The following is a 13,872-nucleotide window of genomic DNA, read 5'->3' as shown; positions in this document are numbered from 1 at the left end:
TGAGTGGGGTGGATTGGATTGGGGTGAGGTGGGGTGAGGTGAGGTGAGGTGGATTGGATTGGAGTGGGGGAGATTGTTTTGGATTGGAGTGGATTGTTTGGGATTGAAGTGGGGCAGGGTGGAGTGGTGCAGGTTGTTCTGAATTAAACTGGGGCAGATATAAATTAATTGGAGTGGGGCAGGTTGCTTTGGATTGAAGTGGGGCAGACTGTTTTGGATTTGAGTAGGGCTGATTGGAGTGGGGCAGTTTGTTTTGAATTGGAGTGGGGCAGAGTGTCTTGGATTGGAGTGGGGCAGATTGGAGTGGGACATGTTGCTTTGCATTGGAGTGGGAAGGATGGAGTGGGGCAGATTGTTTTGGACTGGAGCAGAGCAGATTGAATTGGGGGGGTTGGGTTGGTGTGGGGTGGTTTGGATGGGAGTGGGTGAACCAGGATGGAGTTGGTGGAATGGAGTGGGGTGATGTGGGTTGGATTAGAGTGGGACATATTGTTTTGGATTGGAGTGAGTCAGATTGGAGTAGAGCAGACTGGAGTGGGGCATTTTGTTTTGGACTGGAGATGGGCTGACTGGAGTGGTACAGAATGGAGTGTGGCAGATTTTTTGGATTTAAATGGGGCAGATTGGAATGGGGTGGATTTGAATGGGACAGATTGTTTTGGGCTGGATTAGGGCAGAGTGGAGTAAGGCAGGTTGTTTTAGATGAATGGGATTAAAGTGGGGCAGCTTGAAGCAAGATGGACTGGAGTGGGGCAGATTATTTAGGATTGGAGTGGGGCCGATTGTTTTGGATTGCAGTAGGGCAGATTGGAGTGGGGCAGATTGTTTTGGATTGCAGTTGGGCAGATTGGAGTGGGGCAGATTGTTTTGGATTGGAGTTCAGCATATTGCAGTGGGGCGGATTTGAATGGCACAGATGGTTTTGGATTGGAGTGGGGCAGATAGAAGTGGGACAGATTGGAGTGCAGCAGAATGTTTTGGATTGGAGTGGGGCAGGATGGAGTGTAGTAGATTGGAGTGGGGGAGTGGGGCATATTGTTTTGAATTGGAGAGGGGCAGATTGTTTTGGAGTGGTGCAGATAGTTTCAAATTAATTTGAGTGGAGCGAATTGGAGTGGGCAGACTAGATTGTATTGGGTTGGGAGGATTGCAGTAAGGTGGATTGGACTGGATTGAGTGATTATTTGGATTGTAGTGGGGTGAATTGGTGTGTGGTAAAGTGGGGTGGATTGTAGTGGGGTGGATTGGGGTATACTGCACGGTAATGGGTTAAAGCATTATTTCTTAAAATGCACATATTATAGAAACAACGTTGCATTGCAATATTTCAAACAATATAATCGTTTGAGAAGAGTGCCCACGGGCAAAAACAAAATAAAACATGAGTGGAAAGTGAGAAAAGATGACTTGCCAAAATAAAAGAAAGGTAACTATAAAAAAGAAAACTTTGCAATTTTGTTTCTCCTGCTGGGCATGTTTTTGCCAGTCACAAGCCTTATGTTTGCAGGGCACTACGAGTTAAAAAGAACAAAATAGTACCTTGATCATGTCGGCTCTAGTGAACAGGCACTAATTTAGTTGAATCAATCAGAGCTTGGTCCTTGCTCCACAGAGAGGAACTAAAATGATGCCAGGCCTGAAATGGACGAATTACGAGACTGGAAAGAAGAGTGCCAAGCAAGCCAACAAATGGTGAGTGACAAGTGGGTTCCAAGCCCTTTAATGTACAAAACAGAATCTTGCAAGCAAGACACATGCACTAGTGCATGCACTCGTAGGCTAGACCGTAAACAGGCAGCATGTCAGTGAGGCTTAGAAAGCACACTCAGCAGATTCATCTTAAGCAACAAAATTCAAGAGTGCCGGTTATGGGTCTCTATGAAAGTGGGTCTATCGGTGCCCCAGCATTTGTCAAGGGTCTCAACAGAAGATGAGTCCCTCAGTGAGTCCCAGATGTCACGTGGACGTGACCAAGGTGGTCGCAGCACTGCATACTTTTCAGCCTGCTCATGAAAGAGGGCTGCGTCTGTCAGCCAATCCTTGGTCCTGGGTGGTGGGTCATGCATCCATCTACGGACCAGTCAGTTTTTAGCCAGAAAGAACAAAACTCTAATCAGGCTGCTGTGGGTGTGTTTTGTGTATCTCAGGAGTACAATTAAAGGGGTATTTCCATAAGAGATTCAACTATCTCTTTGATGATGCGAAAGACATCGAGATTCAACTATCTCTTTGAGGATGCGAAAGACATCTTTCCAGTAAATCCTAACAGGAGTGCACTCCCAGGCTAGATAAAACATATGGCGGGTCACCTGGACATCTAGTGCATTTTGCGGATTTTCCTAGGCCTAGTCTGTGTAGGTAGTGCGGAGAGCAGTATAATCTAAAGGAGGAATTCGAAGCGGGGGCACTATTTCCAAGTTCCTAGGATAACATTGCAATCAATATCTAGATGACATTTGTCCAGGGCTCTATGTTCTGCCTACGTGCGTACAGATGAATGAATCAATGAATGAAAGAATGAATGAATGAACGAATTAACTTTGGTTATACAGCGTAGAGCTGCTCATACTGAGTGTCCCGGCGTGCATTAATTAGGTTCCTGTGATTGCAGAATTCTTTAATACTGCTAGATTTGCGCTTTGAACACACAAGCCTTCCACATTTATTTGTGCAGAAGTATTGCTACAATAAAGTTAGAGAAAAGATGCAAGCTTTTTTAAATGCTTAGAAACTAACACCTCAAAATCAATAGATTGCTTTTATTATACAGTAATCGGATTCACACAAAGTTTCACATGTTTTGGCTGCTCGAAATGAGGCCTCAAAGATGGAAGTGTTGTACAAGTACAGTAACATACAAAACATACAATTTGAATACTCACAAGCAGTAGTGTTTTAGATGGAGGTTACCCATCAGACTGGAAAGTGTCAGCTGAAGGTCAGATACCCTAGCACATTTGCATGGCTGGGCATCGAAAATGGTTTCCAAAGAAAAATGTTGCAGATATTCTCTAGAATGTCATAACCTGGGAGAGTGACATATTCAGTAAGGGATGCATACGAGAGCATCCTAGTAGGCCCCTTAAAGGAAGACTAACTCTGGCCTTTAAATGGAATTGGATGATTCTCCCACAGACCGTTTTGCCTAGGGTAGGGTCTGCAACATGCTAACTAACAGGTACATTTAACTTACTCTACCCTCAACCTATTTTGATTTTCAGATTGATAGGCCTTGTCAGGCACCTCCCAATTTCCCACTATCTGATTGAAGCTTCCCCAGCACCCACCAGACGCTGAGAGGCTTGTCTGAAAAACCTCTGATTTTCTTCTATGTGACTATGATAACCATCTTTTAAGAAGGACTGGCCTTCCAAATCTTAAATTCCTGTTAATGACAAGCATCTCCTGTCATGCTGTGCAAACTGAAGCACTTGCATAAGGTTATGTACTTCCTTAGCCCTGACAGCAAGTGGAATGCTATACCTCCGTAGAATGTTGAAGATCTTTTTGGGTCAAAGACGCCTGTTATACTGTGATCTAACTCAGGAGTCCCCTGTATGATTCTGAGGTTTGCTTCTCCTCCTCCATGCAGCTATCCAGCAGAGAGCACCTGCATGGTTACAAATGAATCAAAATACATAGACACAACATCCAACAACATGATCCTTTACTTGTTTTCCAACTGAACGGCTTGACATCAGGTCAAGTCATGAGGTAGATAAAGGTTTTCACATGTGTTGCTCATTAGTCTCCTTGGAACACAGATAATATGGTATGTTTGACATTAACACAGCCTCTCACCTGGAATTATCTTTACCATGTCAGACCCTGTTCAGTGGAGCACACGGCAGACAGCGGCTACTGGGCCTCAAGGTTATTGGACATTGGTTGAGGTCATTTGCACTGGTATTCTGGATTCCTGCCTACTGTAGCTCTACAAACTGGGACAAGTACAAACACAGTTTCTGCACTTGACTCATAGTAGCAAGGGTGAGCTCTCAGTGGGTTCTCAGGGAGTTAATACTGACAGGCGAGTGCTCAGAACTCAACAGACAGCCAACATACACAGTAAAGTATTGTCAAGTCCAATGCTTATCTTAGGAATTAAAAGAAAGTATTTTAACCGTACAATGTAAAGTAATACTAACAGGTAGAGATTTTATTACAAGGCAGTAATCCTGTTTGTGATCTTTCTTGAGGTGTTACTCCCCCACCCAAATAACAGAGTTACCCAGTATTTATAATCCCTGGCAAGTAACATGGGACATGGCAAATATTAAGCACAAATGCAGTTTACTCAAATCACCCCCAAGGTGTAGATGTGCTTAACTTCTGTTTTTTTCTTTCACCTCTGTGTGATAACTCAGCAAAAGTGTTAAGCTAGCAATGCAGACTTTGGTCTGCTGCTCAGCGTCTCGTTCCACTCATATTTTTCAGCCCCACTGTTACCAGCATTCTGCTGTTGCAGTTTTGGTGGTGTAGGACAGATGCAGCCAGTGGTACTGGTCCTGCTCCTGGACATGCACACTATGCTTGGTACTTGTAGAAGTCTTGATGCAGTTCACAACGAGAACTATTCAGGGGGACCACATGGCCCCGTCCACATATGGGTCACTCCTGGGTTAACTGCCTTGTAGTTGCCTCTTTTTGTGATAATTCCCCTCACTGGGAACACACCGGGCACCTTCTCCTTGACAATCTATTCACCTACAGGGCCAGCACACCTCCCTCACTCAACAGACAGGCAGGCTTCTAGGCAGTAGGAACACCTTTGTTGGACCTGACATCCTCAATGTGGTTTCTCCCCACCTTTTTAGACCTTCCAGCATCCTGTTTTTGGCAGGCCTTAGGACTTTACACACTTCAACACTGCTACACAGTGCTAAAATGTTTACATTCTTTCATTTAAAAATAGAAACATTGGCTTACACACAACTGGCTTATTTAATTTACTTTTAAGTCCCTAGTAAAGTGGTAATACATGTAGCCAAGGTCTGTAAATTAAATGCTACTAGTGGCCCTGCAGCACTCATTGTGCCACAGATGCCAGCAGCCCTTTAAACACTTCTCTGGCCTGCCATTCAGCCCGAATGTGCTGATTTATACTGACATTTCAACCTGACAATATAGACCTGTTGCCAGGCTCAAATCTCCTTTTTTATGGCAACCAAGTCATTCCTAGGGTAGGCCCTAAACAGCCCTGACGGCAGAGTGCAGTTTATTTAAAAAGTTGGACATTTATTTTTAAGGTTTGCATGTCCTGGTGGTGAAACACTCTTAAATTCATTTTTTACTACTGTGACGCCTACCTCTCCCCTAGGATGAGATTGGGTTGGCTTATCTTACCTTTAATAAGTGACAACTTTCAATTGGGAGCAGGTAGGAATTTCAGGTTTGGTGTACAATGAATTGTAATTTAAAACCCTCTGTAATAGTAAATTTGTAATTTAAGTCACAATTCTGAAAATGCCACTATTAAAAAGTTGCCATTTTCTTGTCCTAACCATTTGGTGCCTGTAGCCTGGTACAATGTCACATGACTAGGCGTAGCTGGTAGTTGGTCTTTGTGTAGTGATCCCAGACAGTGAAACAAAGGGTCATATGTGCTGGAAATGATGGGCCATCTCTGACTTGTTGAGGGGGAGGACCTGTCACCTACCTCACTTGCATATCACAAAGGCTCTGCCTGAGCACATTCACAAAGGGGTTGACACTAGTCTATTGTGACCTCAGACAATCAAGGGCCAGGGCAGGAAGGAAGGAAATTCCAGACACCTCTGGGGGATGGAAGACTTCAGAACTTTCTCCTACTTCAAAGTGTGCTCCGGGTATACATTTTGGAGCCTCAGATCAAACTCTTCAGTACACATCTGGACTTGTGGAAGATTCAGAAGAAAGACTGCTGTGCTGCTCTGCACGAAAGTCTGCTACACTGTTTCCCTGCTCCTTGAGTGAAAAACTGGTTTTGCATCTTGAACCCAGGACCACCAGAGTGACTCCAAGGGCTAGTTGGCTGGCATCTTGACCAGAGCCTCAGGGACAGAAGGTTCCAGTGACCATGAACCAAGGACCTGGACTCTGTCTGCTGTGAATCCTACCTTCTCATGTGGTGCCACCCCAGTCCTGGACCCTTGGAAGTGGACCTGAAGGTGCTCTGCCAGCCCAGCTGTGGTTCAAGCAGAACCAATGCAGTGCAACGCATCGCATCACAAAACTCCACATCTGAACCACTGCACAATGCATCTCAGATGCAGGACTTCACATCGCATGCCTCTTCTCGAGGGCATCGTCGAAGACGATCCAGAACTCCGCATCGCAAGCTCAGCAACTTCTTCTGAGCCAGCCAGTGCGCAATGCATCTTTGACGGAGGACTCCACATCACAAGCCCATCTTTGATGGCACCCTCGACGACGCAGGATCTCACATTGCAGCCTTGCAGCTTGCCAAAATACTGCTCAATGGTTCTCCACTTAGGACCTCACATCTCTTCTGGTGCATGGCGCATCCTTGACGCAGAATATTGTAACACTCCGAAACCAGGATTTAAGGTATTCTTGTTCAACAGGCTTAACTTGGTTCCTGTATCTGGCCCGTGGTTGGCCTGAACTTGTGACTTTGTCCTGGTACAGCGCGACCAGATAACCATATTTGGTGCTCAGTCCTTCTAGGCATAATTTTCATCTAAATCTTTCAAATGGCATACTTCCATTTGTACCACTTGGATTCCTGTTGTTTTGGTGTCAAATTATTTATTACATTTTACTCTATGCTTCTAATTTGGTGTGGGATTTTTTGTGTGTTAAGTTTTTACTTTATTAATCTTTGAAGTGCTGCATAGATACTTTACAGATTGCCTCTAAGTTAAGCCTGGCTGTTTTTGTGCTAAGCTACTAGAAGGTGAAGCACAGGTTTATTTGTTTTTTTTGTGTTTCACCCTGACAGAGATTGTGATTCCTTCTTGACTAGGATCTCACCCAACTCAAGCAGTAACACAATTTCCAAGAACCCTCAGTTACTCCAGAAGAATACCCAGACTTCAGGTAATATTCCATCACCTCTGGGAGACTGGATATCATGCAGACACCAGCCCTGGTCACACAGTAGTCCTATGAGTACTCTATGGAACACTCCCTTCTTTGATCGAAAAGAACGTGGAACAACACCATAGTGGGGTGATTTAGATCCCACCTTTATACACTTTTCCCAGACCAGGGATGTGTATCCACTTTATAAGGTTTAGAACCACATGTGGGTGGGGGTTTTCAAATGTCATTTGCAGGCTGTTTCCCAGACACAGTCTTTGTCCTCGATGATGGCTACCACAGGAGGTAGCAATGGGGTTGACTACAAGCAGGAGTCAACCAAACAAAGGCACAGTGAGGTGTGATATCTCTGAATTCGGGTGTCTTCAGCCATCCATAAGAAATATTCAGGGACAATCAAATCAACAGGCCCTGACTTGAAATGCCCTCACCTTAAATAACAGAAACTGCAGTCCTACCTCTCACCAAATCATTTAACAAATGACAGTCCTCAGGAAAAACTATATCAACAACTTTTTGCTAACAAGCTCCTCATTGCATTTCTAATGTGAGCCCTGTATCCATTGCCCTTCGTTTCAGTGTCTGGGTCTCCACCCCCCAGCTATAGGAATAGAGGCATTCACTCTCTGTGCGATTATTATTCATCTTTTGTCTTGCTAAAACCAGGGGCCATCCAACCTACTACCAGAGAAGTGTTACACCATATTGCACATACACACAAACTTGACACTCACATGGAATGTCAGCGCAAGAGTCTGGATTTCACAAAAAGGTGAAACTTTACACGAGGGTGTATAGCAGACCTCCCTTTCCTGGACACAGAGATAAAAGTCTGGTCACAATATTGACTCAGTATGTTGCTACCGCCTCTTTATACGAGTTACTCTGGGCATCAACAGTAGTCCAATGGCATCTATGAGAATAAGCTTGATGCACCAAATCCATGTCAAAGAACAGATCCTGGTTTTGCATTACTAGGAACAGGCCTATACCTCTACACATATGCTGGATAAGCATGACGCAAGTGCCATACAAAAAGTCAGGCTCAAAAGTATTTGAACATTCAGGGAAAGGGGTCATGCCTAGTCACTATGCAGGGGTACTTCCATCCTAACATTTGGTTAGTGCATGAAGTATTGATTTAGCATCTCAGTATCTAATCTCCAGAACAGGAAGGAGACGGGTCTGAAATGGCCATTACAAAATGTCGTCCGACAAGAGATATCTAAGCTGTGCTTTAGCCATAAATAGAGAGCTAAAAAGTCTAATCTTTGGGTTTTGGATGGGTATTTTTATGGACACTATTTTTCATGATGAGATGGCGACTGTGTAATTTCCATTTCCTTTTCAAGTTATTTCCCGTCATAGACAGCATACAACACAAGCACATTTTAAATCAATGTTTTGTGTAACGTTAGAACATAATGAAAGCAAAGAATATACAAAACATCTTGCCTTTCGCCACAAATCAGCCTTTTTGTGCAGGTTGTTTTGTAAATACTGACCGTATGTCCGGGAAGTCGGTCATTAGCATTCCCACTTCCATCTGAATGGATGGGGTGTCCTCCAGCACAATTATCTCAGCAAGGTGAGGGACTGCCACATCCAGCCATGAGCAGGTAGAGTCCTAAAGTGAACACCAAAAGAAGGGAACAGATTATCAGAACTAGTTCTCAATCTCACCTCAAAAAACTGAGCAAGCTCAGATGATATGAAGTCAATATAAAATATAAGTAAATCTAAGGGCAAGCAATTAATCTAAAGAGGATACAGTGTGGACAGAATACAGTGAATAGAATTTTATGTACTCAAAGCTGGTTTCCTGATAGAGACAGTTCTCAGTCTTGATTGTGAGCCTTACAGCACTAATCAAATAGTACTAATGTGTGAGACTGTAAGGTTTGCAGAGATCTATCAGGCATCAGGAGTTGCTATGGTTGGTAGTATCTACTCACACCGGACTGAACATGATGTTTGGAATATTTTTCTTTTTCTTTTTGTGATCAATGTTTTGTAAATTTTTCAGACAGATCAGTACTATATATTAGTACAATGGGTACAAAGCAGATCATTTACAAACATATGCCTCTCTGATTCTCCCAAGTTCAATTTAAGTGTGTGTAAAATGTGCAACATTTGCATAAGTTAGGTAACAGAGGAGATCAAGTAGTCAACCTCATTTGCACATACAAAATGATAGTGGCAAGGAGATGCAGGTCATGTGAGGGGAACATACATCAGGGAAGCAAGACAGACATCATTTTTATGCATGAATGTATTTATTTATGTACAATGGAATTTTCTACAAATCCACATATCACCACTCGCTACGTCAGTACCCCAGGATGAGCAAGATAGTACACATAGGAGAAAGGTAATGTTTGAAGTAAGTTAGAATCCAGCTGTTCAATGACATTACATAGAACAACTCAATTACTTTGTTTCCCGTACAAGACCTCAGTGACATGAATTCTGAATAACAGTGTAGGTAATGATCTACAAGTATTTTCCCTGATGGTCATCTGTTTCAATTCCAAAAGGAAAAATGTGCACTTTTCCTTTGTTAGCAGTTCCAGTATTCAGATAGCATTAAACTAGTGCCACGCAGGAGGATGAGTAAGATAACTAAAAATACATTTGTACAAAATTAAAGGCAACAAAAGTCTTGACATAGATATAAACAAGTATTGTGTAAGTAGTTCAAAAGTATTCACCAGGTATTATTTCAAAGAAGCATGTAGGTTAAATTCTTGGAAGCACATCTTACCTAAAGCAATAATGAATAATCACATAAGTATCCAAAATATACTGTTATGTGAATGTTAATTTTCTACTCAAATTCTGCGTTAAAGAAAACAGTCTAAAGTAAAGATGCACCTCAATGAGTCTGTCCATGGGCCAGCTTGGCAATGTGATTAATATGACCCCCACTGATATATATGGAATTTGTTTATTTAGAACAAAGATGGGTAATAGTCAATAATGTGATGTTTTCACCCTTATTCACTTTTTACTAGTCTATAATGTTATGTTATTTATGGTCTCACAATCATCTGTTCCCACTTTCAACTTTGATGAAGGGGCAGAGGAGTAATGGGGGGGGCACAGATAACATGGCCTCTCCTCACTGTCCCAATTGTTGAACACCATACCTGGCCACCTCCCACCCCCCTCACCAACCTCTGCTCATTCCCTTCCTTGCTCAACCCCTCGTGAAGCTGTGCTGTCTGCTGTCCAGCACTGCACTAACAGGTTGTCTGAGAGCTATTTCAGGGCATCCTTGAATTCCTTTGTTACATAGCAACAGTAAGAAACACTTTTTGTTTCCCTCTGCTGCTACATCATAGCAGTGAATAATCAGAATTTGAATCTGGTATTCATGATAGTGGCAGCCAGTAAGCGCCGTATATGATATATAGAATTCTCAATGGGTAATAGTGAATTAAGGGGATGTTTTGTACTGAAGTGTTCTGAGTGATATCAAACAGACAACAATAGCGAAGCTTGAGTTGTCTTTGATGCCACTAAGAACCCCGAGGTTAAACACCTCCCGGTAATTCGTTTTTTTTGCCATCTATAATTTTATGGCATGGCTGGTCCCCAAAATCATCTGCCCATGTTTTCTACTGCTACACAGGAACAAATGAGTAATGTGGCAGTCATACAGAACATAATGGCTCCTCCTTTTACCAAATTAAAAATATATATATATATATGCATAGGCTCCTGCCACCAGTGCTTAATTTAAGCTAGTGGTTCCTGGAGGGGGGCACTGGCAATCATTTTTGGCACTGGCAATTACTTTTCTTTGTTAGACATTTACCCAGAGCAAGAGAGGGAAAAACACACAAAACAGAAAGACAAATGAAGAGATAGATGTAAAAATTGGCACAGACGAAGAAAGCAGGAACCAGCATGGGGGAGATAATTGGACAGGGCGTGTTGAGTAGTGGATTAGAATGGCCTGAGGTGTATTTAAGACTACACAGTCTTCGTATTCAGCGTGCTGGCAGTTATTTGCTCTGGCCGTGGGCTTATGAGCACACGTTCTGGAACCGACACTCATTCTTTCACAAATTAAGGGCTGCCTGCCACCTATCCTCATCACTCTTTGTGCCATGCCTCTACTCCAGAAGCCGTGCTCCCTACTTTCCAGAACTTCTCTGATTGACTCTCTAAGAGGTCATCCAGTGCTGCCTGGAATCTCATTATGGCATTGCAACAGTTGTTAGCAAGTTCTGCTACCCACTGTTGTTACATCTCAACTGGGTTTAGAATCCAGTCATTCACGCTAATGCTGCTCTATGAGAGCCAATCATATGATTATAGCTCGGTAACAGTAAATAACAGGGATGTTTTTTCTCTGATGGGTGCTGAGTGACATCAAATAATGGTGGTTCATGTCTACTTGTCCTCCTTGATCTCTCAGTGAACTTTAACACTGTTAACTATGAAATTGTTAAACAGATCCTACATGACCACATGCACTTCAATGGGGATGTTGTGAAAGGCCCAGCACACAAATCAGCAAAGTAGATCCTGCAGTCTCAAATCCTATCACTGTCCCTCAGGACAAACCCCAAGGGTTCTATTATAGCTCTGACCTTTTTCCATATCTACATCGAACCCTTGTGTAATGGCATCAAAGACTCAAGATTATTTTGCCACCAATGTGCTGATGACACACAGCTCTACCTTAACATTTTATCCCCAGCAAGCATCTGCTGACTGACCTCCATTTTTGGCACACTTCAGTCATGGATGACATTCCACTGTCTCATACTTACCTCCCAAAAGTCTGAGTTCCTTTTCATCACACTTAAATCTTCCTCAATACATGTCCAAAAATGGCTTTGTTCCATAAATATGTTCAACTGCAGCCCTACTCTCTCAGAAAAGTCAAAATCCTTAGGTTTCATCCTAGAAAGGAATTTCAGCTTCCTCAACTACATCAACGCCTCAGTGAGTAATTCAAATTGCCAACTCAAGTTTATTAGGGGTATCACTCCTCCTCCTCCAGTGACATCAGAAATGTTATCCATGCACTGACCTTTTCCAGACTAGATTTTAGGAATGCCATCTTTACTGGCTTTGCCAAAAGCCACTAACAACTCCCTTGATGCGACCACTTTTATTATCAATTTGTTGGCTGCTCATCGAAGGGAGATGCATTTAAAAGCTGGCCTGCTTAGTATACAAAATCGCCCATACCGAAGAGATGAAATATGTGACAATGAAGCTGAAAGTCTGAGGTAGCTCAAGGCAAGTTCAAAGCACAGACTCATCTACTTGAAATATCTGTTCTTAAAAACATTAATTTTCAACCAGTCTTTCTCAGGAAGTGCTCTAAGAATTATGAACTGAAGCCCACCTTTATTCCAAACACTAACATCACTAACGAACATCAAAAAGCAGCATAAAGTCTTCCTTTTAGGCAAATTCCTCGAAACTCCACTTGATAGTAGATCCAGAGGTGACCCCTAAGCAAGATGGGTTTGGTCAATTTCTGGGACACAGAATGTGGTGTTCACTCCAGTTCTGCTCCTTGCAACCTTGTTACAGATATACACTATTTCTATTTGATTGTTGTTGGAAATTGGGTTTCTAGTTTGCAGAGTTATGCACCCTGTCCAAGAAGGGACCACAATCCTAGTCAAGGTAAACAACACAGTCTAAATTATGCTGTGCTCACCCTCTGGTAGCTTGGCACAGAGCAGGCAGGCTTAACTTAAAAGGCAGTGTGTAAAGTATTTGTGCAATAACTCATACAGCAATACAGTGAAAACACCAAAAAAAGTACTCCACACCAGTTTAGGAAAATAGATAATATTTATCTGAACAAAGAATACCAAAATGATAAAATTCTAATATGCACAAGTCAAGATTTCAATTTTTAAAGGTTTAGACGAGTCTCAATCCTTAAGAATCAGTGGTTGTATCCTTTTTAACACACAGTACTTGGGATGCATAAAAAATGATGCAGAGGTGCCACAGAGGAGAAGATGTGTCAAAAAGTAAAGCGATGCATTGATTTTTTTCAGCGCAGCAAAGGCAACGCATTGTTTCTTTCCAAACTGCAAGGCAATGCATCAGTTTCCAGGAGCACAGCCTTGATTCCTCAGTGCGATGCAGCGATATTTTGACACCCATGAATGATGCTTGGAAAATCCAGAACTGTGTTAAGAAGAAACAACAGGCATCGATCCAGAAGGGGATGCAGTGATTTTTTAGCCATGAGGCAGGTGCTGCGTCGATCCAGCAGACGTTGTGTCGAACTTTGCAGACGTTGCGTCGATTTTCTGACAATCTAGAATATCTTCTCTTTGGTGAAGTCTTTGATAAGCCCTGAGACCCCAGAACAGGAGGCACGCTCACTCCAAGCCCTTGGAGAGCACTTGGGGAGGAAGACAGAGTCATTCGAGCAGAGTCGGGGTTCAGCAGGGCAAGAAGCTGGCCAGCAGTCCTTCCAGTAAAGAGTCCAGATGTATCCTTTGGGAAGCCATGTAGTCCCTCTGACAGAGTCCAGTTGTAGGTCCAGAGGTGTCTGATGTGGTGTGATCACAGGCCCAGTATATATATACACCCAAAAGTGCCTTTGAAGTAGCGGAAGCTTCAAACTTCAAGTTCCCCTTTCTACACAGCCCTGTCTGCCAAAAGCCATGTAGGGGGTTCTCAGTCACTTTTATGAGGGCACACCACTGGCCTTTGAAGTGTAAGTGAGAGCCCTCCACCCTTCCTTCTCAGGAAGACCCATTGGTATGAAGATGCAGCTGGGTGTCCTGTGATTATGACTGTCTGGGTAGAATGCACAAGGGCAGCTGTCAACCA

General features: G+C 43.0%; 1 protein-coding gene across 4 annotated transcripts in view; it reads right to left on the bottom strand.

Moving 5' to 3' along the window:
- Window positions 1–13,872, bottom strand: part of EXOC3L2 (exocyst complex component 3 like 2) — a 457,018-nt gene that overhangs the window by 55,417 nt on the left and 387,729 nt on the right. For all 4 annotated transcript variants that reach the window (XM_069207753.1, XM_069207755.1, XM_069207754.1 and 1 more), the window contains exon 11: window positions 8,550–8,671. In XM_069207753.1, the coding sequence (XP_069063854.1) occupies window positions 8,550–8,671 (122 nt within the window). The remainder of the gene's footprint in view (window positions 1–8,549; window positions 8,672–13,872) is intronic.

This window comes from Pleurodeles waltl, chromosome 9 (assembly GCF_031143425.1).
Source record: "Pleurodeles waltl isolate 20211129_DDA chromosome 9, aPleWal1.hap1.20221129, whole genome shotgun sequence".
Lineage (NCBI taxonomy): Eukaryota > Metazoa > Chordata > Amphibia > Caudata > Salamandridae > Pleurodeles > Pleurodeles waltl.
This window is presented reverse-complemented; position numbering and strand designations above follow the sequence as displayed.